The 24849-nt window shown below is 39.6% G+C and overlaps 3 protein-coding genes across 7 annotated transcripts in view; 2 read left to right on the plus strand and 1 right to left on the minus strand.

Moving 5' to 3' along the window:
* Positions 1 to 1734: 1734 nt before the first annotated feature.
* On the minus strand, positions 1735 to 7816 carry slc33a1 (solute carrier family 33 member 1). Of its 3 annotated transcripts, none has more exons than XM_008425307.2 (9): positions 7748 to 7816; positions 4762 to 5219; positions 4524 to 4677; positions 4056 to 4251; positions 3048 to 3247; positions 2773 to 2957; positions 2565 to 2682; positions 2182 to 2397; positions 1735 to 2088 (listed from the first exon to the last, which is right to left on the minus strand). In XM_008425307.2, the coding sequence occupies exons 1-9, from the start codon at positions 7784 to 7786 to the stop codon at positions 1921 to 1923; spliced, it is 1734 nt and encodes a 577-aa protein (XP_008423529.1). In that variant the 5' UTR covers positions 7787 to 7816; the 3' UTR covers positions 1735 to 1920. The 3 variants fall into 3 exon arrangements, with proteins under 3 accessions (XP_008423529.1, XP_008423530.1, XP_008423531.1); XM_008425308.1 differs by lacking the exon at positions 7748 to 7816 and adding an exon at positions 5800 to 5903; XM_008425309.2 differs by lacking the exon at positions 7748 to 7816 and adding an exon at positions 5651 to 5901.
* A 210-nt stretch (positions 7817 to 8026) lies between these two features.
* Positions 8027 to 21982, plus strand: gmps (guanine monophosphate synthase). 2 transcript variants are annotated; one of them, XM_008425310.2, is made up of 16 exons: positions 8027 to 8329; positions 10018 to 10190; positions 10336 to 10450; positions 10607 to 10704; positions 11545 to 11648; positions 11849 to 12042; positions 12383 to 12548; positions 14286 to 14437; positions 14941 to 15114; positions 15477 to 15582; positions 15825 to 15940; positions 16637 to 16762; positions 17861 to 17976; positions 18096 to 18226; positions 18703 to 18875; positions 20130 to 21982. In XM_008425310.2, exons 1-16 carry the CDS (start codon positions 8303 to 8305, stop codon positions 20229 to 20231), a joined length of 2073 nt encoding a protein of 690 aa, XP_008423532.1. In that variant the 5' UTR covers positions 8027 to 8302; the 3' UTR covers positions 20232 to 21982. The 2 variants fall into 2 exon arrangements, with proteins under 2 accessions (XP_008423532.1, XP_008423533.1); XM_008425311.2 differs by lacking the exon at positions 8027 to 8329 and adding an exon at positions 8439 to 9012.
* Positions 21983 to 22924: 942 nt separating this feature from the next.
* The window catches only part of vmn2r1 (vomeronasal 2, receptor 1), a 16004-nt gene continuing 14079 nt past the window's right edge, over positions 22925 to 24849 (plus strand). Inside the window, exon 1 of one of the 2 annotated variants that reach the window (XM_017308085.1) lies at positions 22925 to 23879. In XM_017308085.1, coding sequence (XP_017163574.1) covers positions 23662 to 23879 — 218 coding nt within the window. In that variant the 5' untranslated portion in view covers positions 22925 to 23661. The remainder of the gene's footprint in view (positions 23880 to 24849) is intronic. The other variant, XM_008425312.2, reaches the window with a different exon arrangement.

Genomic DNA, 24849 nt, shown 5'->3' on the forward strand with positions numbered 1-24849 from the left:
GTTCCCTACGCGCGTGCTTTCTCGGTGCTCATCACGAGCACGCGCGTATTTTGCCGCGTGGGCGGGGCGGAGCGGCAAGAAGACGCAAGGGGAACCGTATCTGATGGGAAAACGCGGATTGACGTAACACCTGTTTGAGTGTATCCATCCCGCTCTGCAGTACTTCAGTGTCACATCTCGCAACACTGTCACTATAATCTGTTCTAACGTCCTGAGTTGGGATCACAACACCGTCCACCGTAATGACTCTATTTTTAGAGTAACATGAAATCAAAGTAATATTTTCAGTCCGCTGAAAGCAACACAGTCAAAGGAAATAAAATATGCTCGTTATTTCTGTGTAAATTATTGATCTAGCTAACGGCTACGCGATAAAAGCAGCTGTAGCGCTGATTGTTTACAATTTATTTAAACGTGTGCGTCTCATCTGGTGGCCAAGTTTCAGTCTTGTTCTGTTGGATGCAGCTTGTGCAAGTCACCGTCTCTGCTGTAACTTCCTAAATTAGGCTGCACAGTATATCACCATGGTAACAGCGGTAGCACACGTTTGGAATGTAGCAACTGATGCTAACGTATTCATACTGTTAGCATTTTCATCGTAATCTGGTATTCGTGCTGCTGGATTAGTGCAGCAGAAATCCACGTGTGAGAGATTACAGTGGCCAGGAGTTTACATGCAGGAGCCAGAGGAGTGGAATAAAAGTGAATTTATTCCACTCTCGGCATATTTACCAGCAATTATGCCTTCTAAGTTAAAGTTAATTTTCTGCCACCTAGGATTTCAAATTGCAATCTTAATCAGCAAACATTTCTTTGCTATTTTCAGGACATAAACATCTGAACCAGCAGCAGATGCTATAATGCACATTTTCTGAGATTATAAAACAAAATCAGATCAATTTTGTGCATAAATGGGGATAATCGTGTCATTCCTTCATTTTCTTTTGAATACAAAACTACAACACCTATCAAAGAACTTACCACCCCTGTTTTTCTCTTCTGTACTACAGTCAGAGGACGAACAGAAACCGGCAGGTCAGAGGTCAAAGAAAACCAGGAACTGGCAGCGGCTTGATTGGTCCAACTCTATAACTAATACGACTGATATGACGGTACAAACAAATATTTAATGCTGCACCCTTTTACAGTGGAGGAGACAAAAAATTATTGTATTCCTTTGTATGAAAATATGAAAATTTAAATGAAAATAAACATCAACTACTATAAGTATTATAGTAAGATGTCTCCCAAAATGTTCTCCTTAGTATAACTGAAACAGGGAAAATGAAGAGAAGATATTTCTGCATACTGTAGATATTCTTTTTTATCTGTCTTCTTTTTAAAACATTTATACAGTACGTAACCGCGCCCTATTTCTCTAACCGTTTCCCTCTGAACTGCACTGAGACTCTTTTCCTGCTTCGTAGTTCAGGTCAGGGATATGAGGAGAAATCTTCACATGTGCTTTGAGTTAAGATTAGTGCATCTGCTCTGTGAATATTCCTTTCATATAAGAAAGATAGATGGGTTTGAAGATGAAGTACTAAAACCCATAAAGCGTCTTAAAAAAAATTCTTTTTTCAGATTTAAAAAAAAAAATTGTCAAGATCTTCTTTGACCCAGCCTTTGTTTGGTTTTGCTTAAGCAGCACAACATGGTAAAAATCTACTAGGACACTTTATAAGACGGCGTCAATAGTAAAAAAAAAAAAAAAAAAAAAAAAGAAGACGGCGATGGTGGCTTGCTTCATATGTGTGTACATTAAAGTGGCATGTTTAATGGTAAGTGTCTCCTCGATCTGGCGGCGAAAAAGCCAGACCAGAGCAAAACGTTGCTGTGTGGGAACGACTGTGAGTCCAGCTGGTTTCGGAGGAGAAACTGAAGGTGCAGCTCACTACTGAAATGTTTGTAGGATTCGTATCACTGGTTCACCCTGCATCTCCACGCCGACGAGCTCTGCTCCTGCAGCCGCCTCATCCTCTTCCCCAGCCACAGCCACCACAGCAAACCGATGACGACACACACCACAGACTCCACGTAGTATCCGTCCATGGTCGTCACACAAACGCCTCCTTCCTTGACGCACAACTGGAGGGGGGGGAAGAAAAAAAAAAAAAGAGGGGTTTAGTTTATAAATAAAAACACACCTTGTGGTTTTCCGCCCTCTCGCATGCCACTCACCCCTGCCTCCAGTGACGAGCTGCAGCTCTGTCCTATGGCCCCCTGGCACTCCTTAGAGGTCAGGGGGTCGACCATCCACAGAGCCACTGTGGAGGGCCAGTTTCCTCCCAGGTTAGTGACCGTGTTCAGCAGCGTCATGTAAGTCCCTCCTATGAGGGGGTCACTCACTTTGGCGTGGAAGGCCATGCAGGCCACATACATGCTGTACAGCGCCACCTAGGGACACCACATTAAAAAACAAGGTGTTTAAGTGATTTACTGTCAGAGGTTTGCGAACGATCATCATCCGGTTTATTTGAGCAGGTTTCAGGAAGTCAGACTGGATTTGATGGTTGTAGTTAAGCAGGGCAACCAGCAGAGACAAACAGAGAAAAACAACAAACCTGATGCAATGCATAGCTGAGCAGGACTATGGCGTAGTAGTAAAGTGGGAATCCTCCTTCTTGTTTCACATGGGGGGTCCACCATACCAGCAGAGCGTACTCAAGCCCGATAAGCAACCTGCGTAACAGAACAGGACTCCGCTAGCTCTTTGCTTACTGCGTACAAACTCAAAGCGAGTCGACTTCTGCGCTTTACGTGAGCGCTTACCGGAATGGAAAGGCTTTATAAAAGACATCAAGGGGTCGGGGCCCCGCCGTGTATCTGCTGATGATCACTGGCAGAAGGATTTGCAGAGGCACCATGGGAACCGCCAGGAGCGCCAGCTGCTCTTTGGGGACTCCAGCCTCCACCAGCTTCAGACCTGTAACAGCATCTGCTGCAGAGAAACCGATCTAATGCAAAAAAAAAAAAAAAAGATATTTTCACCATGAATTTTCTTCATGATGACAACACCAATCATCTTGCTGTTAGCAGTTCTGTACTTTAGCTGTGAGGAGCAGTGAACAAAAAGTGAAGACTGTGGGCATCTTGATGATGGAGAACAGGAGCCTGTAGGTTTCCGTGACACCCTGAGTCTCTTCTGGGACGTTCCCCCTGCCTCTGCTGTGATCGTTCTCCCTTTTGAGGATGGCCACGAGGGTAGTGGAGACTAGGAATATCACCCCCCAGAAAAATAAAAAATCTGCAACAGAAGAACAAGAGATTGACTTAAATCATCTGCCTAAACCTAGCAGAAATAAGAAAAACAATCGTTTTCAATACATCAGCAGATCTTATACGACATTTGCCCACTCTGCCTTGCAAAGATGCTTCAAACCTTTGCGGTTTTAGACGTATGCTTGGCATAATAACAGAAGTTTGGTTTCTTCAGACCATAATGCATTCACCCACAAGGTTTGGGAATATTGTAGTCAGTCCAGGATGTTTACTGTCAGTCTTCAAACCTCCTTTCTTACTAAATTCCTTCTTCTAAAACCAGAGATCCCAACAGCCTCTTCTGTGTTGCTGTTTTGTCACTAAAATGATGTGCAAGTTTAATAATTTCACCGCTGCAGTGCATTCTTTCCAACTATTGGTACCCGCCTTGCCTGTGCTATGTTAGGTATATATTTCTGTGGAATGGTTAGGTAGTCTGATACATTTGTATGTGCAGATCATTGAGTTAAAAGAAGAGCTGGACAGCTGAGGTTTATTTCAATTCAGTCTGATTTCCAGTAATTGATGAGAGGTTTGTACCAAGAAACACGAAATGTTGAAATGAAGTCAAAGGTGTGTCAAAGAAGTATTAGTGTAAAGGTGTGCCCCCTTTATGCAACCAGATTACTGCAGCTTTTTAAAACAAACAAAAAAAAACCATCCCTAGCAGATTTGTTTGATTTTAATTTGAATGTTACAGGAAAAGTTAAAGTAAAACATTTTAAAATAATTTATGATTATATATATTTTTTACACCACACCTCAGAATTCAACAGTGGTTTGTGTCCATGTACCTGGCAGGGTGACGATGCCAGTGTCTTTGGGCACTATTCTGAGGTACTTGTTGCAAAATTCAGCAGACTCCAGAGCCAGAAAGAGCACGTTCCCCAGGAAGTACCCCGCCGTCTGGCCTACCGAGTTGCAGGTAGACGCATAGCCCACATTTTCTCTAGACAACATGGTGAGGGCCCAGCCATCCACAGCTATATCCTAGTACACAGAAAGAGAGAGAGAGAGAGAAAGAAAGAGAGGGGGGAGAGAGACAGAGAGACAGAGAGAAAGAAGTTTTAAGTTTTGTATTTATAGAATTTTCTTTAGCAAAAGAAAATAATTTTTTTCATTTCATTATTTTTGAAACAAAAGTAGCACATTTTATCTTTCCACTTCATAATTCTATGGAGCTCTACCTTTAAGGTGAAACAATTTATGGAGACATGAAAACTTTTGTAAAGCACTGCATATGTGTGCTTATTAATGGTTACCTGTGTGGCTGCCAGGAAGGCAAGCATGAAGAAGACTGCGGTGAGCGTGCCCACCTTGGGCCCCTCCTCGCTCTGCAGCAGTGAGGTGACTGTTGCCGAAAGATAGAGCATGAACAGCCCCAGCAGGTACTGAGTGGGCACCAGCCACGACTTCCTGCAGAAACACATGACAACAAGCTCAGAGACGAAAACAAAAGCATATATAACAGTATCATCTGTACTTGGGTTTCCATTCTACCTTCTCCCAAACCTGCTGAAGTACAGGGCGTCCACCAGCGGTGCCCAGAAAAGCTTCAAACTGAACGGCCAGAAGACAAAGCTGAAGAAGGCTTGGTCTTTGTAGCTGACACTCTTGCTCTGTAAAATTAGAGGGATGCTGCCAGCCAGTCCCAAGGGAATCCCCTGCAGCACATAGAGGAACAGGAGAAGTGATATATTCCCCAGTTCACCACGGATACCCGGCTGAACCCGGTGACGCCTCCTGTTCTCTGTGTCTGAGCTCCTGATGAGGCCGTCAGCCTCCTCTTCCGTCTCCGGCTCAGGAGAACTCGTTTCCCCTCTGTCCATAGAGCCGATGTGCTCAGACAGGGTGGAGGCACCGGGTACTCTCCTCTGTCGCCCGTTTCTGCGTGTCGTCAAATCTGAGGGCTCCATGATGGAGCAGAGGGCATCAAACCTGCTGTGCCCACAATAAACCTGGAAGAAGAAAATAAAAAGACCCGTAAAACTAGTCTGTTTTTTGAGGCTTCTGGGTAAATCAGCTAATGTCTTCTCCAAATGTGCCATGGTTGGAAAGATAAATGTAAATAAATTATTGAAATCCATTGAAAAAACGGCGGAAAGGAAGAAACACATTCAGAAGCAGGTTTGATTTAAGGTTTGAGAAGAATCATCAAAATGTGCTACATTTTAAAAATGTCAAGGATACATGCATTGATCTCTAACAGGAAGTATAATTATAAGCCAAGTCAGTGAAAAATTAACATGTGAGGTTTGCTGGTTTCACTCTGGTGTCGTTTAAAAATAAACAACATTGTACGCTCACAAACAACCAGAATGAACTCTGAAACAGGCACAAATCATGCACAAAAGAAAAGAAAAAGAAAAGCGGATGGGTTCATGCATACCTGGTGATGACAGCATGCCAAAGCAGAAACAAACACACAAAATTAGAGGAATGAATGAGTCAATCAGCGGCTTGTTTCATAAGATTGTTCGGCTAAAACATGGTAACGTCCTAACAGATAAAATGAACAAAGAGAAATAATTAGACTACCGTTTAACTTAAAAACACATCGGTGGACAAAAACACAGGACAGCCAAGAAGAGCGTTGTGTGCAGCACGGAAATGTGTCCGGGTAACTTTAGCTGACGTGTCTGAAAACGTCACTGCACGAAGTTCCTCTTCAGAAGCAATGAGCAAAAATACGGAAGGTTTTTTACTTTGGAAGGGAACAAATCCAACGCCTGTCTTCCGAGAGGAGGAAAAAAAAGAGAGAAGATAATAATAATAATAATAATAATAATAATAATAATAATAATAATAATAATAATAATAATAATAATAATAATAATAATAATAATAATAATAATGTTATGTTTAATGCAAAAACGAAATGGGAAAAATAAAATAAAAATCTAAACGTTTTGTCATTATTTTGATATTGATTGTACTCATTTCTTCTAAATAAAACATCCAGATATATTTTTGCAGACAGAAAAAAAAGACAAATTAAACAGGAAAAACTAAATGCAAATTGACAAACTGCAATAACGTACAATTGGCTCTCATCCATAATAAACAGAGATGCATTGTAAGATAAAAGCAACAACTTTTAATACCAAAATAAAAAGTAACTACAGTAAAACACCATCCAGTTAAATGGAATGGTAAAAATTCAGTTTTACTGGTTTATGAGTTTGTAGTCTCCAGGATGGATTGTCAGACTTTTGAGCATCAACAACCACACTTTTCTTTGTTGTAACAAAATGACCGGTGGAATGTCGCTTGTTTATTCAGCTGGTTAAATCAAAAATACAACAGGAATACATGCAGCAGCAGACATGATCCTGATGAACACTGAACTTCATTACAAAGTTTAGTCTTAAACGAGAGTGATTTTACTTCAATCGCCATCAAATAAAGGCATTTTAAATAGTTTTTCCCCCTTAGCCATGCTCTACTTTTGTTTATTTTATGGCCACAATATTTTTGGATTAAAATGTTTAAATTGCAAGCTAGAACAAATGAAAACACTACACTATTAAAAGAACCCATTCCTTGTATATATTAGAGAAGGCATATTACTTCAGAACTGTTAATTAAAAAAAGATGACTGCACAAATTTTATTCAGGGATAACATTGTTTGAAATTATTATTTTGCTTAATCTAGATAGTGTTTAATCACATTGTGATTAAATACTATTTTGTGATTTAATTCTTAGCTGTCTGCATCTCCTCCTATCTGAGCAGGGGTCATGATGCACCCATGACCCCACATTAAATTAAGATGTAATGAATAACGACATGGTCAGGCTTGTGGGTTGGTTTGAGCCCATGTGAATTTGCTTATCCCATCCGCAAACATGTGACAAGACGGAGGCTTATTTTAATGACACGGCATGTGATGAAAGGACCGGTGTAAAGCTGCCATTACCACCACTTACCGAGATATACTTTGAGATGAAGGGATGCTATCACAACACCATATTTTCACCCCTATTTCACTAGACCTACCATGCTTAAATTATTTCATGTCTGAAGATATCTGTTGCATGTTTACCTGGTGCATCTACCAATCTGCAGGCATTTTTGTCGATGAAATAATTTTGAGAATAGCTGCTAGAACATTTTTTTTAAAGTGCTGTGGATTAAATTTTAAAGACAGATTCAATAAATTCCAACCCACAAATGTTGCTTGAATAATTGAAGGTCTTCAAACATCCATGTTGCAAACAGATTCAATGAATCTGATCCAGCCCTGAACCTCAGAGGTCAGAGTTGAAAACCATTTGACCTTCAGGTGAAACTTTGATACATCCTTCCACTTGGATTTTATACCTATATGAGCTAGTTTAGGGAATGTTTTTTCTCAACATAATCCAATCTGCATTAGCTCTGTGCAAAATATATAACTCTTTTTTCCCCCCCAAAGGTCATATGAGGTAAGATTTCAACTTCCTTCCAGGTAAAACAAAATAGCTGGAATGAAGAGAAACACACCCTCCTGGTTGTCTTTGAAGAAGATGGAAAGGCATTCATCAATGCTTCATTGTACACTGCAAATCTTGCATTTGTTCGATACAAATGCCTCGTTGCATCCTCACGGGCTAAGAGTTGGGATGTTTGAGTCAACTCTTTGAAGAAATTCTGATGAGTAACAACAACAATTAATTTTAAAAAAATACTTTTTGAATTATATAAAAGGATAAAGCATCTGTTGGCTAGCGCCACGGTATTTAAGCTCTGTGTATATACAAACCCACCGTTTATTATTATTGTTTAAAGGTAATTAAAAGGGCCGTCTCCATTTGTTGTTGGCTGATTCTCAACCTCCAACGCAGAGACAGTCCTACCCTTCCCCTTTACTATCTGTTGAATTTCACTTTGCGCTCCACCCATGAGGGGAGAAAGCGGAGCTTCACTAGACCCACAGCACAGTCTGCCTCTCCAGCAGTAGTCGGCGTGCTGATCCAGGAGCTAACCAGCAGCCCTCTTTCAGTGTGAGACCTGGGACAGTGAGGCGAAGGGGAACACTGAACACAGCGGCAGACCCCCATGGCTCTGTGCAACGGAGACAGCAAGGTCAGTGGATAGGTTACTCCGCGCCGCGACTCTAGTACCGAGTGGCCCGGGTGACTTGATGTCGGAAGCCGTAGTACCCGCGGTTTATAGACGGCCTCTGTGTACCTCAAGGGGGGGAAAGTTAGTCAGCATGTTAACAGCCCCGCGGAGCTGCGGGTAGTCCGCTGTGTGCCTGTTGCAGTTTCCCCATTTACATGTTGCTCATAACTGCTAACTAGCTACGCGTCATATATCAGACTCATCTGACATGAAGCAAGTCTGTCACATATTTTTCCCACCATTTGCGTCTTCGTCGAGTAGGTGCCTGCAGCTGCTGGCGCGACGTGGGTTTTAGCATAGCTGTGGTAACCGTGCTGCTAACAGGCTAACGCTCCTTACTGTGTGTTCTTCGCTCGCTAGCACGCTACCACTAGCTAGCAAGCGTTAGCCGGGATGAATATGTTAGGACAGTATCGTTAACAGTGTAATAATTACATCATATTTATTTATTTTAGCCGCAGGATCGGCTTCGAAACTAAAACGTTAACTTGCGTCCATCTCGTTTACTTTGCAAGGCTGCTGTCACTCAGTTTGAGCTAAAATAACGTCACTTTAAGTGTCAGTCTGCTAACAATCTGACGAGGCTAGTTTGAGCAAACTTAAAACTGACACTGACTACTACTGCGATGTCAGAGGGTCATCTGGTAAGTACTTTTCCTGAGCATTCTTGGTTACTAAATATTTCTATCCCACCTCTAGGTATTAGAACAGCATATTATGCATTTTAGAAACGACTAAAAATATGCTTTCACTTTTCACGTGGGTCATATTTCTGGTTTTATGCTCTTCATGGGTTTGTTTTGATGTGGTATATTGGTTTACTGGCGCTTCCATTTCTGTAGGTCCTCAACTGATGTGTGTTTGTCACTCAAGCATATGATAAAACAAATGGTGCAAAATACCTCGACATGGACCAAGATCCTAGAGTAAACATGACTCAATATCCTTTTAAATACTTGTAGTCCATGAACCTTTTTTCCTCATCAGCTTATAAAGGGGTATATTTCACTAGAAATTTTAATGTAACACATTAAGACTCTGACTAGATAAATGGTCCAGATGTTACAAAAAGGAGTCATGCCCGGCTAGATTTGCTATTCTCTCATTATCAGAAGATAATGATGATGGATAGAGCAATGCACTGTGGGATGTTTAGTACTTTAGTGTTTCATAAACAAGTTTTTTTGTAATATTGTTTCTGTTTTTGGTAATCTCTATCAACATCTTTCCCTGAAATCCCGGTTTCCCTCATTTAGCTCCAGTTTCACTGGACCAAAATGTCCATTTAGGAAGCTGCTCGAGCTAATAACCCTTGACTAGCTTGAGGTTTCACATGATTTTTCTGAATGGTTGCAGCATGTTTTAAAAGAGTGCCTGTCTGTCTAGATGTTGTGGCTCACATGTTCCTAATCACGTTACGCCTATTTGTGAGTCACATTTTCCGCAAGGAGGTTAAAGATGGAGCGCAGGAAAGTTTTGGAGAGGTTGACTTCACTGTGCCGGCTCTCGTGCAGAACTACCAACTTGGCATTGACACTTGAGTTTTAAGTCTGTGCTTGTGTAACTCGCATGTGTTTCTCTTTTTAAAGATATGAAAACAGATGAGATTTGATCAACATGTTAATGTGTCTGTGAAACTCCATCCACAGCTGGATATCGGCACCTCAGCGCAGAACGGATCTTGCGAGGGGGCGGTTGCCATCCTGGATGCAGGAGCACAATATGGGAAGGTGATCGACAGACGAGTGCGGGAGCTGTTTGTCCGCTCAGAGATCCTCCCTTTAGAGACCCCTGCCTTTGCCCTCAGAGAACAGGGTTACAGGTGAGGACCCTGGGGGGAGGGGAGTGCCTTTATTTTATAATTTTTCTCCCTTTTTGTATGCTTTCTTTAAATTGAAGTGTGAAGGTGTTTTGTGGTTTTGTATTGTCTTTATGGTTTTTCCTGTCTCTCTCTTTTCACTCCTTAGAGCCATCATTATTTCAGGAGGTCCAGCCTCTGTTTATGCAGAAGATGCTCCCTATTTCGACCAGGCCATATTCACCATAGGGAAGCCCGTACTTGGCATCTGCTATGGGATGCAGGTAGCTTTATCTATGCTTCACACTTGAAGCTGCTGTTTGCCTCTTAAGATAAGGAACAGCAATATTTCCTCTACTCTCTGAAATGATTTACTGTATTTCAAGCGCACCATAACTGAGTCGGTGTGTAATTATTAACTCTATGTTTGTTTGCCATAGATGATGAATAAAGTTTTCGGCGGTACAGTCCATAAAAAGAGCGTAAGGGAGGATGGAGTGTTCAACATTGTGCTGGACAACACGTGCTCCCTTTTCAGGTATTGTAGAAACTTTTTATACATTAACTATCTGAAGTATGAAAACGTAATTGTTGCAAAAAAATATTAGTTCAAAGGCTGTTATTATGAAATATGTACTTTTTAAAAATTCATGTAAATTCTCTTGGCTTAAGGACTGCAGCAAACGATTATTTTAGTAATCGATTATTCTGATGATGGACCAATTAAACAGATAAAAAAACTGGCACATTCTGCAGATTTTATATAATATTATAAATATTTTTTAAAAACCTTACTAAACAAATAATTCAAATCCTGTTTTAAATAAACATTTTCTTGCCTAAAAGAAAAAGAACATGGCATTCTATTTACAGTCCAAATTATGCATTTGTAGTAAAAAAAAATTACATTAATGTGAAAATGTTGTTTTCAACAAATAACCTTTTTTGAAGTTTGTATCTTGTAGTTAACAATCAATTACTAAATTAGTTGATAATTGATTCGTCACAATCCAGTTAATCATTCCAGCTTTACTTGCTCTGCAGCACATTTCACTCAACTTTAAATCTAAACTAATCTTAACTACATTGCAGACTTACTTATTTATATAAGTTTAACAATAGGTAATCTTTAGAATCACATTCATTCCTTTACATTTTATTTCTTCTTGAAAGATGCAATTTTTCACACAATTTAAAAAAAAAACATTTGATCAGAAATATGTGTCGACAAATTTTTCCCTCTATGACAAAAAATGTCATATTTATTGTTATTCTAGTCTCCTACCACAAACACTGGGGGTACGCAATAACTATCACCCAACAGACCAGTAAACGCTTCATATCTTCATTTGATGCTTGTGTGTGTGTTTCTTATCAGAGGCCTTCAGAAGGAGGAGCTGGTGCTGCTGACCCACGGTGACAGCGTGGATAAAGTGGCTGATGGCTTTAAAGTGGTGGCTCAGTCAGGGAACATCATCGCTGGTGAGGAGCACTTCAGATGGCCTTTACCCAGCGTTAGCATAATCTGCATTGTTGTCATAAAACCTATAAGCACACATAAACTCCTGTGCATATTTTAAAAACAATATGCAGCGTATTCTTTGCATGTCAGAGTGGTTTTATTCAAAAGGCACATGTTCGGTCATGATTGTTTTTTTTTAAGAGCCCTGTTTTCAATCTAGGGATTGCTAATGAACAGAAGAAGCTGTATGGGACCCAGTTTCACCCTGAGGTCGACCTAACGGAGCGAGGGATGGAGATGCTGCGCAACTTCCTGTTTGAGATTGCGGGTTGCACAAGTAACTTTACCGTGCACAACCGGCAGGAGGTTTGCATCAATGAAATCAGAGAAAAAGTGGGCGCATCTAAAGTTCTGGTGAGTGAAACTGCCTAAAGTTGGAGGGAATAATTTTTTTTTGCTTTGATTTCCTTCTGGAAGAGAATATTTTCTGACTATTGAACTTAGTGTGAAGTGCTGTAGCTGATTAGGAGGCGGGTACAGTTGTGGTAGTTTGAAGATAAGTAGCAAGATTTGAATTCACTCTGTTGAATTAAAGTCATGACTTGGTTCTGCGCTTTAGCGGGAGTTTTAAACTTCTAATTTTTTTCACAGCGCACTAGGTGGTTAAGTCATAATGATTAGTCGCGTAAAATAACATTAAATTGATAAAATATTGACCTTGGTTCAACTCAGAGTAATTTCTTGGTATCCACAGGTGCTTTTGAGCGGTGGAGTCGACTCAACAGTTTGCACTGCTCTCTTGAACAAAGCTCTAAACCAGGAGCAGGTGATAGCAGTTCACATCGACAACGGCTTCATGAGGAAGAGAGAAAGTCTGAGTGTGGAGGAGGCCCTCACCAAGCTGGGCATTAAACTCAAAGGTAAGAAACACGCTTTTAGTTGCTCTGTAGTTTCTACAGAAGTATTTTTATCTGGATCTTCTACTGGAGCAGGGGTGCCCAATACGTTGATCGCGATTGACCGGTCGATTGCGGAAAGGTTTTGAGTCAATCTCTGCAGGTGACAAACTGAACGCCGCCAGGACGCTGAGGCCAGCACGTCCTCTTCTGATAGGCTTATCAAAAATATTCACTAAGATCCAAAACGTTTGTAGCTTCATTAAAAAATAATAATTATAAAAAGTCAATGAAACATGTTAAAATTTATAATCTCAGTAATTATTGTTTCAACAAGGTGTTGCGCAATTCAGTGCGTTTCGGTTCCATTAACAAAAAAAAGAGGAAAAAAGAGGAAAAAAGGCGACTCAAAGACCGACTGACGAGCAGAGCAGGAGTTTAAATTAGCTACTTAACCACCGCTGTGTTCATCCAGCCATCCATTTTCTTTACACCCTTGTCCCTCAGTGGGGTCGGGAGGGTTGCTGGTGCCTATCTCCAGCTAACGTTCCGGGCGAGAGGCGGGGTCACCCTGGACAGGTCCCGCTGTGTTCATGAAAGGCTTATTAATAATCGAGAAATAAATATCAAACCTGGAAACCTGATATCGTAACGGACTGAATGTTGTGTTTTTAATGTAATCTTTGCTCGGCTTGCGGGACGCAGGCGGTTGCCACGGCAACGGGTGTGCTTAAACGACAGAGAGAGAGAGTAAAAAGATAGGAGTGGTTTTGAGTTGATCGTCTTTTCGGATTGTTTTACCTTTGCTGTGGCTCGTTACACCTGCTGTTGTTTCTGAACATTCAATAAACAACAAAATTGGACTAATTACCTCATTCGTTTGTGAGCATACGTCACAACAAACATCAAATAGGACAAATATATTTCATTAAGTTTTAACAAATTCTACCGCGATAATTATGTGAAATGAAATTAATTATATCCCGACTTCAGAAGATTTGCCTTTACCTTTACTGGGCTCTTTGGTTCCTCCTATCAKTCTGTAGTTTCTCATACTGAGGTCATCAAACCAAATTTCAGATCTACCATGACTGACTGACACCTGCTGGCGTCAGGTTTGCAACCAGCTTCTGACTGAGAAACCAGTAAGCTGCTCCCAGTGTCAGAATGAGGAAGAAACTACGTTAGGTTTTCTGTCACTTTATTATTTCAGCTATAACTGATGTATATTCGCATATAAAATACGTCAATAGAGTTTAATTTGCAATTTTTATGTCTTTGTGTCATGAGGTAGATCTCAGGCGGCTGGTGAGAGAAAAAGTAGATCTTGCTCTCAAAAAGTTTGGGCACCCCTGTTCTACAGGAAACATTTGAAGATTTTGCTAATCTGTTTTTGCTTTTAAGAAAGGTGGTTAAGTTGTCACATTTATAAGTTGATAAATGTGAAAATTCAGATTTTCAGTCGCATTTAAAAGTGAACCTCGTGTATTTTTTTTTTAAAGAAAATTTGAATGAAAAGACCAAAAAAGTTTTTTTAATATAGAAACATTTGGCAATTGAAAACTATGTAGATGTTCTTGACAGTATATCCTCTTAACAGTTTGTGTTAAGGAGATCCATGTTCCTTTGATGGTGACCTATGAGTTGCACTTTGAATTGAATTACTGGAAACGCCCCAAGTTATTTCTCCATTTAATTTACTGAGTTGTGCATGTGTAATCATTCTATATAAATTAACCGTCAGTGTGTTCGTTTCTGTAGTGGTAAATGCAGCTCACACCTTTTACAACGGAACGACAACTCTTCCAATCTCTGACGAGGACAGAACGCCACGGAAACGCATCAGTAAAACCTTAAACATGACCACCAATCCTGAAGAGAAAAGGAAGATTATTGGAGACACATTTGTCAAAGTGAGCAGCAGCTTTTTTGATCATTCTGTTTGAAACTGTCCTGTACGGTTTTTGCTCTTTTAAAATACTCTTTATTGTCCCACATTTAGGGGAATTTGTGTGTAACAGCAGCAAAGCGACTGGCAGAAATCTAAAAGAATATGTAAAAAAAATAAAATAAAACTAAGAATATGCTGTACTGTATCAATAAAGTGACAACATAAAAATAATGCGTAGTTCTTAAAAATGGCTCCAAGGACAAGGAATGTGAGACAGAGTAAATATTTTTAAAAACTGCGCAGGTGTAATTTTGCGTTAAAAGGAAACAGACTTTTTACAATATGTGGAAAAATAAAACTGTCATACCAGCAGAAATGTTATTTCAATTAGTAAAACTGTGGAAAGAATTGCAGAAATACCAGCAGGAATGCAAAAACGTTGAGTTTTGACTTGCTAACTGATTGCGTCATCGTTGCTTGTTAATGTTATAAGTTCACTATTTGATCCTCTGTGTCACTTCACAGGTGGCTAATGAAGTGCTTGGAGAAATGAACCTCAACCCTGAAGAGGTTTTCTTGGCGCAGGGCACCCTGCGGCCTGATCTCATTGAGAGCGCCTCTCATATTGCCAGCGGAAAGGCAGAGGTCATCAAAACACACCACAACGACACCGAGCTCATCCGCAAACTCAGAGACGAGGTACCTGCTCACACAAACTCCTACTATGACCTAACTTGGACTGTCTGGTGTGTGTTCTTGTTGTCTACTGAATGCAAGTTGGAATTTCAGAAAGTAAATTTGAAAAACAAATTGGTAAAGAATTTGAAACTCAGTATTCCAAAGAATTGCTTCCCTGCTCTCATGCTTAATCAGCACAGTATAAATACAGGTTCTGCTGGATATTTTGCATTTGTAGATACAGTTTGTGGATATTTACTGATTGTGCTTATGAGTTAGTTTGTTTTGCTTTTGCCCTTTCACCTAAATCTACAAATATGTGAAAAACTGTAAAAAAAAAAAAAAAAAAAAATGCTGAATATGTTTTTTTTATTTCTGTCCAGGGAAAAGTAATCGAACCTTTGAAAGATTTTCATAAAGATGAGGTGAGAGCGCTGGGGAGAGAGTTGGGCCTGCCAGAGGAGATCGTCTCTCGACATCCCTTTCCTGGTAAGAAAATATACACATGTGCATTCACTCTCACTATAGTATACAGTTTTTAAATCAATAAAGTCCACACTAACTAAGCATTTTAAGCTTTTCATCTAATGTTGTTCTTTCTCTTTTTTTCAATCATATAAACAAGAACTGCTCACATAAGTGTCAATTCTGGCACCAGTATAAACATGACTGTTTTTTGGGTTTTTTTTTTTTTTACTAAAATCTACCTTGTTTTTTTTTTTTTTCTTTAGGTCCTGGTTTGTCCATCAGAGTGATTTGTGCTGAAGAGCCTTATATTTGTAAGGATTTTGCTGAAACAAACAACATCCTCAAAATTGTCACAGACTTTTCTGCAAGTGTCAAGAAGGTCAGTGAAAAAGTCAGACAATTTTTTTCTTTATGAAAATACGATAGCCATCATTAACTTTTATGCTACACTTTTCTCTAAAGTGTGCATGCTCTGGTTTAAATCAACTAAAGATCTTCTTCAGTTGAACAAGATCATGTCTGATAACTTGAGTCTCTCTTATTATTCTGATCAAGCATCTCAAACTTTGTCTGCAAAAAGGTTGTCTTTGAAATTTGCAGGAACATACTTGGTGTTCGAGTTCATTTCGTACTGCGGAGTCTGATGACAACTCCCTGTTGCTTTCCAGCAGTAACATTATTTCTCACATGAAAGTTTGTAGGAAGAACGAACTGGGGGAAAATGCAACATGGAGACAACATGGTGCTGTAGACAGTTTTGGACACACTGAAAAGTGAAGACCTTTGTGGCTTTTTGTTTTTTTGTTTTTTTTATCTGGCTGCTTTTTAAATAATAATGAGATGCTTCTGGTTGATTAGTCACCCCAGAAATATCACCCTTGTCATCTGGTTTTTCCATTTTGCCCTGAAAATATAGAATTTACCTAAATAAAATGACTAACAACATTTAAGCATCTTCAGTTTGCTGATAAAATCATTTTCTGTTTGTTCAGAGGTGGCTTGTTTTTCTGTTTGTTGGGACAAAGCCAGCTGCATTTCGTCATGTTGAACCTTCTTGTGTTTCCTTGCCATGCAGCCTCATGCCTTGCTCCAGAGAGTCAAGTCGTGCATATCGGATGAAGAGGAGGAAAAGCTCCTGCAGATCACCAGCCTTCATTCACTTAATGCCTTCCTGCTGCCCATCAAAACTGTTGGTGTCCAGGTAAACCAGCATATCAAATATAGTGAAACTCTGGAATCGGGGACCTAAAGTGCTCTACACTTTAGTTTGTCATAATTTTTAATTTTCAGTGAAACACATTGAAGAGTTTTTCTTTACATGAATCAAATATTCCAGTTGTTTTATAACTGTGAGACAAGAAATGTTTCCAAATGACTAGATAATCAGGAGGAATCTGTCCTCTTCAACTAATTACTTTTACAAACTCCCTCTTTGGGGCAATTCCTTATTCCATTCCTTTTGTCCAAACAACTTTTTCTTTTTTTCAAGTTTACGACAATAAATGGTCATTCTCATGTATTTTGGATGATACACTACATTATCATCCAAAAAGATTGCTGTTTTATTTTTAGCATTGTGTCTCCTATAATTCTTGTTCTATCCAAAATCTTAAATGTATGCATATAATATGTCTCTTAAGTTGCTACTCTTCTTTGAGAGACAATAAGACTGCATGTGATTTAAGGTTTTATTGGTTCTAAATATATTTGAACCATTAAAAACGATCTACAGATTAGAGGACCTTGAGACAGAAGCTGTAGAAATATCTTTTACCTGTTGTTCTATCAGCTGTTGCACTTATGAGGAAGAAGTAGCATCGCTTCAGAGACGGAGTTACTCTGACACCGTGTCTGTCTCCAGCGGTTGGCTTTTTGCTGGGCAGGGACGGTAATTTAGACGTTACCCACAAGACACGCCCACACAAAAACCACCACATTTTCTTTCATTACTTTTGTCTTTGAAAATGTGCTCAGAAGAAGTTCTTGTCTTAAGTGTTTGTATCAGCTGGAGATGAATGGCTCTAAATGCTGACAAACATTCCCCAAGTCAGTCAGTGGCAGAGAGTTTGCTGTAGGTGTTGCCCTGTGACTAGAGACCAGAGGTTTAAATTTAACTCAAACCTCAATCTGTGGGCCAGACGGGACACCGTGGCTAAACATAGACGGCTTTCTGCGCCCGGGCTGAAAAGGAAAACAAAACTTTATCCATCTTAAATGTCCATTTATTATACAAATGTCCTGAATTAATTCTGAAGACTTTCGTTCCCATTTATTTGATGGTGTTTTGTCTCGGTTACAGGGAGATTGTCGGTCTTACAGTTATGTGTGCGGTGTAACGAGTAAAGAATCTCCTCACTGGGAATCACTGATGTTCCTGGCCAGACTCATCCCTCGCATGTGCCATACCATCAACAGGTAACGCTAAAAAAAATTTAATAAAATCACCACAACCTCTCTTCAGTCAGCAGAAACATTTAGAGTTCAGTGTTTTTAAAAGACCTAACCTCAACGCTGTGACTCATGTGTTTCTCCAGAGTTGTGTATATTTTTGGGTCCCACGTAAAGGAGCCGCCAACAGACATTACCCCAACTTTCCTGACCACCGGTGTTCTGAGCACGCTCAGACAGGCGGACTTTGTGGCTCATTCTATTCTTAGAGAGTCTGGTAAGTTTTGGTTTCTTTAAAAGTAAAGATTTTTGAGATGTCTGTATATATTTTCTATTTAGTAAAGGAATAGTGTATTGGGTGCCATGAACTAAATCCATCCCTTTTCTTTTAAATGTAAGCAGTAGTATTTTTTAAAAAAAAGCCTTATACTGAGTGTTAACTCGAATGTGTGTAAAATCATTATTCTCATTAAAGGTATTTTTTTTATGATATAAAGGCTAAGCTCAGCATTACGTTTCCTTATTTCATCATAATATAATTATTCATTTTTACTGCTCATTTCTCTCATGCATCCCTCATACATCTTCAAAGGAGATTAAAAACAGATATGTATTCCTCCCTATCAGGCTGTAGCATTAATTAATATTCTCTTTGACAAAATCTATCGTCACCGGTTTTATTATCAGACTGATGCTTTTGATTCTAATCAGAAACATTTGGTTTGCCCTGGATTTTCTTTGTCTTTATTTCAGGTTATTCAGGCAAGATCAGCCAGATGCCGATCATCCTCACTCCCCTGCATTTTGACCGAGACCCCCTGCAGAAGCAGCCTTCCTGCCGGCGCTCCGTCGTGGTCCGCACGTTCATCACCAGCGACTTCATGACGGGCATCGCTGCCATGCCTGGTAGCCATATCCCAGAGGAGGTAAGATGATACGATGCAGTTTGCCACATTATGTACTTTCAAACTAGGGACTATAAACTCTGGATTTTGCAGATTCAGGCTGGTGCCAGCAGTTGTCATCATGAGTAACCTTTAATAAAATGGTAGTGCAGCAGAGTAAAGTGAAAGTCTTTAGTTAGCTCTGACTGACTCTGGAAAATGAAATGTTCCGGATGAAGTGGTGTGTAATATGACATTAGTTCAATCTGTGTGACAATAAACGTCCCTCCACTCCCAAGTTCTGCAAAGTTTAATATCTCAGCAACACAAGTGCCATCATGATGAGCATCTGAAGATGCTACACTCCCCTTCATAAAACGCTGCTGAACACTTTCTGCAAAACCACACAAGTCTGTCTGCTACGTTTACTAGTGAATAAATGTTTATAAAACTTTTAGAGCCTTATTTGATTTATTGGTGCTGTGTGCAGACGTCATTCAGTCGACTGCAAAGATTTTAATTATTTTTGATTTTATCAAAAAGTACATTTCCTGTTTTGCTTAGCAGGAAAAGTACCTCAAAGAAAGTTAAACTTTTCTCTCCAGTCTTAAGATTGTTTTTCTAGAGAGTCTTGAGTATCATCAACATGTTTTTGTAGGAAACATGAGCCAGCACACTGTGTTGTTTTTGGTTAGTTGGTGTTCTCCTTTACACACTCCCAGTTTATTTCTTATTGTTAAATCCTGAACGCCTCCTTTAGCTGAAGCAAGTGAGGCGTCAGTACTTCAGTCCTGGAAATTTCTGGGACTTTTAAGATGTTGATGTGTTCTTGGGAGTAGTTTTAGTTGGCACTCAATTCGCAATTTATGTATAAATGGGTCTCACTATTGTTCCCTGGAGTAAAAAAACCTCAGAAAATAGACTTTTAACTATATCCAGAATGATGAATATCTTTTTTTTTTTTAGTTTCTGTTTTTGAATTTCTTGAAATCGAGGCATGATTTGCTGCTCTTTGTAATCCTTTAACTTGCCCAATAGTGTCAGACAAGTGTGACTTTTAGTGATACCGTAATTGTACAGACTAGATTGTAACGGTGCTCCACTGTGACTTGACTCAGTTGACCAAAACTTGTGAGTAACTAGAAAGTCCATGTCGAACGATGGGGGCGAATACATTGTCACATAGGCGCTGTTTCGTTTGAATGGCTTTTTTTTTTTGTGTGCATGTCAAAAGAATCGACGATGACAAAAACGAAACACTCTTATGATGCAACTTGGTTTTGCTCACTCCACCAGGTGGTGCTAAAGATGGTAAATGAGATCAAGAAAATCCCGGGCATCTCCAGAGTGATGTACGACCTGACTTCCAAGCCACCCGGCACCACAGAGTGGGAATAGAGCCACGTCATGACTTCATATCAATAGGACACACATTCACACACACACTCTCCGCAGACACCGGAGGGCCGGTGAGCCGCTCTCTCTCTGTCCTTCCTCTCTCCTCCCCCCTGACCCCTCTTTACCTCCTCTTTCTCTGCGACATTCCCGTGGAAGGCAGACCGTACTGTGACGAAGCCCCTCCGGCTGCACTCCTCGTCACTCCCACGCCTACCTGGTCTTAAGTTGTTTTGTTTTTGTTTTCTTTCTTAAGAAGTAGGGATCCAGTAGTGTTGGTTATGGTTAATACGTTGTCCATTTTTAATTCCTGTACATGTTCTGGCTATTATACAAAGGTAAATCGCTGCTTCCTTTTATGAGCTTAACCTTTAAAGGCAAGCGGTAAGAAGCTGTGATGTTGACTCGATGTTGTGCCTAAAGATTAATTGTGGGGTGGATAAAAAAAATAAAATAAATAAGAGAAGCAAACAGTGTTGTCATGAACAAAAATGCAGTAGTGGGTTGGGGGCGAAAGTCTTCAGCTGTTGCTTTGTATTTCTTTCTTGTAGTACAGAATGTTTTCAGACTATCCTCCGTTTGTACTCTCTCTCTCCCTCTCCGCCTCCATACTGTGTTACAACCGAGGTTGTCTGAATCGGCAGCCTACATGACCAATCAATTTTTAAGCCCTTTTTTTTTTTTTTTGTTGCCAAAAGTAGTATATGCTGTGGTGGTGTTGAATATTGTGGACTCCTCAGATTGTTTGGCTGGAACTGTTGGGTTGTTTCTGCGTCCTTCCTGGACAGCAGTCCACCCAGCAATGGCTTCAGAGAGATGACTCCTGGGAAAGAGGCCAATGCCGTTGGTAACTTTGTACGTGCCTGTTCTGTATTTTCATGTTTCTTTTTTTTTTTTGTTTTGTTTTTTTTCCTGGTGTGAAATGACTTGGACTCTGTCCAGAGAGGAGAATGCTGTTCTCCTCATGCTGCAGTATGTGTGCTTTTTTTATGAAGAAGATTATAAAGGCAAAAGGACTAATATCAAACCTATAAGTACAGTAGTAAGAGCTTTTAACCACATCGTGTCACTTGCCGTTGTTTGACGATTTGGCTGCTCCTGCATTGTGCAGAGGCACGTTTTTGCACATTTTTCACTCATGAAGCCTCGGTGCTACATCAGCATAAAACATCAAGTAGAAACTTTATCTTAACTGTGTCCCTCTTTAGCGTTGAAGGTCCATTTAAGGGAGTCGGCTCCAGCTCCTGCCTCATTTCACGTCGTCGCGCCTTGTATACACGGCCACTTTCACAACTGTCGATGCGTCATTTCCGGTCTCCCGTCTCGTCATTTAGACCTCAGTGAATACAGTGCTCAGGTTTAACTGAGTTTTTAAAAAGCGTGTAGTCTCCTGTTAGCGATATTTACCCTGGATGTGATGCCTCCATCTGTTTTTGTGCCTCTCATCCTTCTGTTAACTCAACTCTTTGGTGACCTTAACTGCTGTTTGTGATTGTCCTTCTGTTTTGCCTTTGTAAGCGTGTTTCTATGTTACACAATCCCCATAAAACAGCTAAAGTGGATTTTTTAAAAAAATTTCAATAAGATTAAGTTATGCAATATTGTCCTTAATTTTTATTTCCTTCAAGTTTGCTCAGCGATGTTCATTTTTCCTTAGTAACGTGCCTCAAACCAAGCCACTGCATGCAGTTTCAACTATGACATTTGTACAATGGAAAACTGAGCTTTAATAAAGATCTCAATGTTAAAACTTCTACTATTTGTCACTTTGTTCCAGAAATGGCATAACATTATGACCAGCGATACTACTCTGATATTTAATGAGATTAAATTTTCCCTGTTTGGTTTACCAACACATTGTACGTGCCTTTGCACGCACAAAGAAATGGGTGAGTGGTTGTGCTGGTTTGCTAAATACGAGTTGAAAGAATTTTTTTAAAGAGAATTTTCTTTTTCTTCAAATTCAGAACTTAACATTAATATCCTTAAGTATTTAGTAAAATTGGGCAAAGAACTTATCTCCTTGTTGCCTCCTGAACTATGCATCACTGAATATGTGCACTTTAGAGCAGTTGGATGAATGTGAGTCTAATGTAAAAACATCAGAAGTGATCGTGAAGAATTGTTGCACCCCATCAATCTAGGAGAATCGATTATCCTTGGAGTGAACGGCCTAGTACAATCACAAGAAGGTAAGACTGACCAAAGTATGTAGGGAAAGACGAATTGAGCATGATTTAGAATGTATTTTAATTAATCTACATACTTTTTGAGCAATTTGATTTAAATAAAACTAAATTTGAGATGTGCCAAGTCACAACAACTTGTTTGGAGAAAGCTAAACACCATAAATCCCAGAAAAAACAAAACTGTCAGACATGGATTAATGAAGTCAATTAGAAAACAAGTATTATAAATTACAGCTGTTGAATTTGTCCCTGCTGAATCATGGGGAACGATGGGTTTTCCCAGTGACTATTGAATTGTCACGGCAAGGTGAAATGTCAAAAGAGGCCAAAGATGTTGTGGATTTGTACAACTAAGAAGAATACAGTGTTTTCTTCAAGCTAATTTTTCTAAGTTTCTTTTCCAATTTTACATTCAACATATTCTTTGTTGAATTTATATAAACTTTAGATTTCTGCCTAAAATAAATCACAAAACCTACAAATGCCACAAAAGAAAGCTAACCGTTCCTTCAGTTTATGTAGACGCTTTCTGGCTGAAAATATCATACATCATGATGTTGTTGGATGTAAATAGTTTAACAGTTTCAACAGATGGATCTTTATCTGCTGGAGGTTCAGGTGTGTCGCTCCCCCCAGACCGAGAGACAAGAGCAAACAGGTCCATCACACAGCCAACCTTCACTCTTGGGACAAGGGCCGATCTTGGAACAGTTAGTGAAATGTAACATTGCATGTGACTAACAAGTCAGCACATGCAGCTGACAATTAACTTGTAGCCTGTGGCAGTTTGCACAGAATAATGAAGCATATTTACAGGAGACAAAGGCCGGGAGATGAAATGTCGTTTCTTAGAAATGATCGAACTCTGAAGTGTGCGTCTATGTTAATTCTCAAAGTTCAGCATTTAGTTTATATTTATCAAAAAGGATATCAATGTACTGGAACATCGCTTCAAGCATGTGTGACTTAGCAGCTATTCTTTGATTTTGAGTGGTTGGATGTCAAAAAAAAATGACAGAGGCTTTAGTTTTTGAGTCCCAACATCTAAAGATAAATGACTCATCAGTTATCTGCTGCCTCTGTGCTTTGGTTGCACTCGGTTAAATCTGTCAGGCTACCTTTGCAGCTCTTCTCCCCAGAGGACGGATGAGACACCTGTCACAAGTTGCTGCTCACTTCTCTGTCTGCTGTAGAGGGGGAGAGAGAAAGCTTTCCCGACTGTTGAGCATTGACGACGCACAAAAATGAGAGGCTTCTTGCTCGGATTGTTTTGCTTTTTCTGCGCGTACGGCTCTCTTTGGGCTCAATCCACTTGCAAGCTGAAGGCCAAGTTCAACTTGAGCGGCTACAAGGATGTAGAGAAGAAAAGGGTCGTCATCGGGGGAATGTTTCCTGTTCACAAGAGTGTTGCTTCCAGCAATGGCAACACTTCCAACCTGCCTGTCTCCTCTGGTTGTGCTGGGTGAGTGGGGTCACTTTAAACCTTTTTGCTGTTTAAAAGTTTTAACAATATTCTGGATCTGTCAGACTTAATTAACTTGATATGCTAATTACGAATAATCTGACTTCATTCTTGGTCACTGCGCCCACAGTCATCAGGACCCCTGGGGCCAATTAGCTACTGCAGCCTTTCTATTATGAAAACAGGTTTTTATAGTGTGATACGAAATAATAATTAAATAATTAATTGGAACAATGCTGCCGAGCAACTAAATTACTTGGTCTGAAATATGGATATGTACAAAATAGGACAATTAAAGTAGCCGTTATATTCCATTGTAGCGTTGAGGCCCAAAAAATTTTTTGATTTGGGAGAATTTTCTCTTTACATAATTAAATATTCTATTCATTATACATCTTACAATTAGAAAGTCTTATTTGTCACATAATACCCAAATATGAAATCATATTCACAACACAATTGAAGAGTGTGAGAGCACTTGGGATAAACACAACATCTGAACACTGCAAAAAGACTAAATCTAACCAAGCATTTTTGGTCTAGTGGTCTAGTTTCTAGAGCAAACATCTTAATACACTTGAAATAAGACAATAACTTAGAAGTTACTTTTCTGTAAAATATAGAGGCTTGTTTTAAGTAAATTCCTTACTTTTAGGGAAAATGTACTTGTTCCATTAACAAATTACTTAAGACATTTTTTCTATATTATAAAAGCAATGTGTTTAATCATCTGACACATTTAAGTGTGGCCAAAAAAAGCAAAGCCTTAAGTCTAAAGAAGCAAATATATTTCAACAGCAATGCACATATAGGATTTTAAATATCAACGTAGCCATCTGTACTTAAATTAAAAAAAAATCTATAGGTCATATGCAGTGGTGGAGAAAGTACTCAAAAAATGTACTTAAGTAAAAGTACAAATACACAGACACAAATGTACTCAAGTAAAAGTAAAACTACCACATTAGCA

The sequence above is a fragment of the Poecilia reticulata genome, linkage group LG13, assembly GCF_000633615.1.
Source record: "Poecilia reticulata strain Guanapo linkage group LG13, Guppy_female_1.0+MT, whole genome shotgun sequence".
NCBI classification, from domain to species: domain Eukaryota; kingdom Metazoa; phylum Chordata; class Actinopteri; order Cyprinodontiformes; family Poeciliidae; genus Poecilia; species Poecilia reticulata.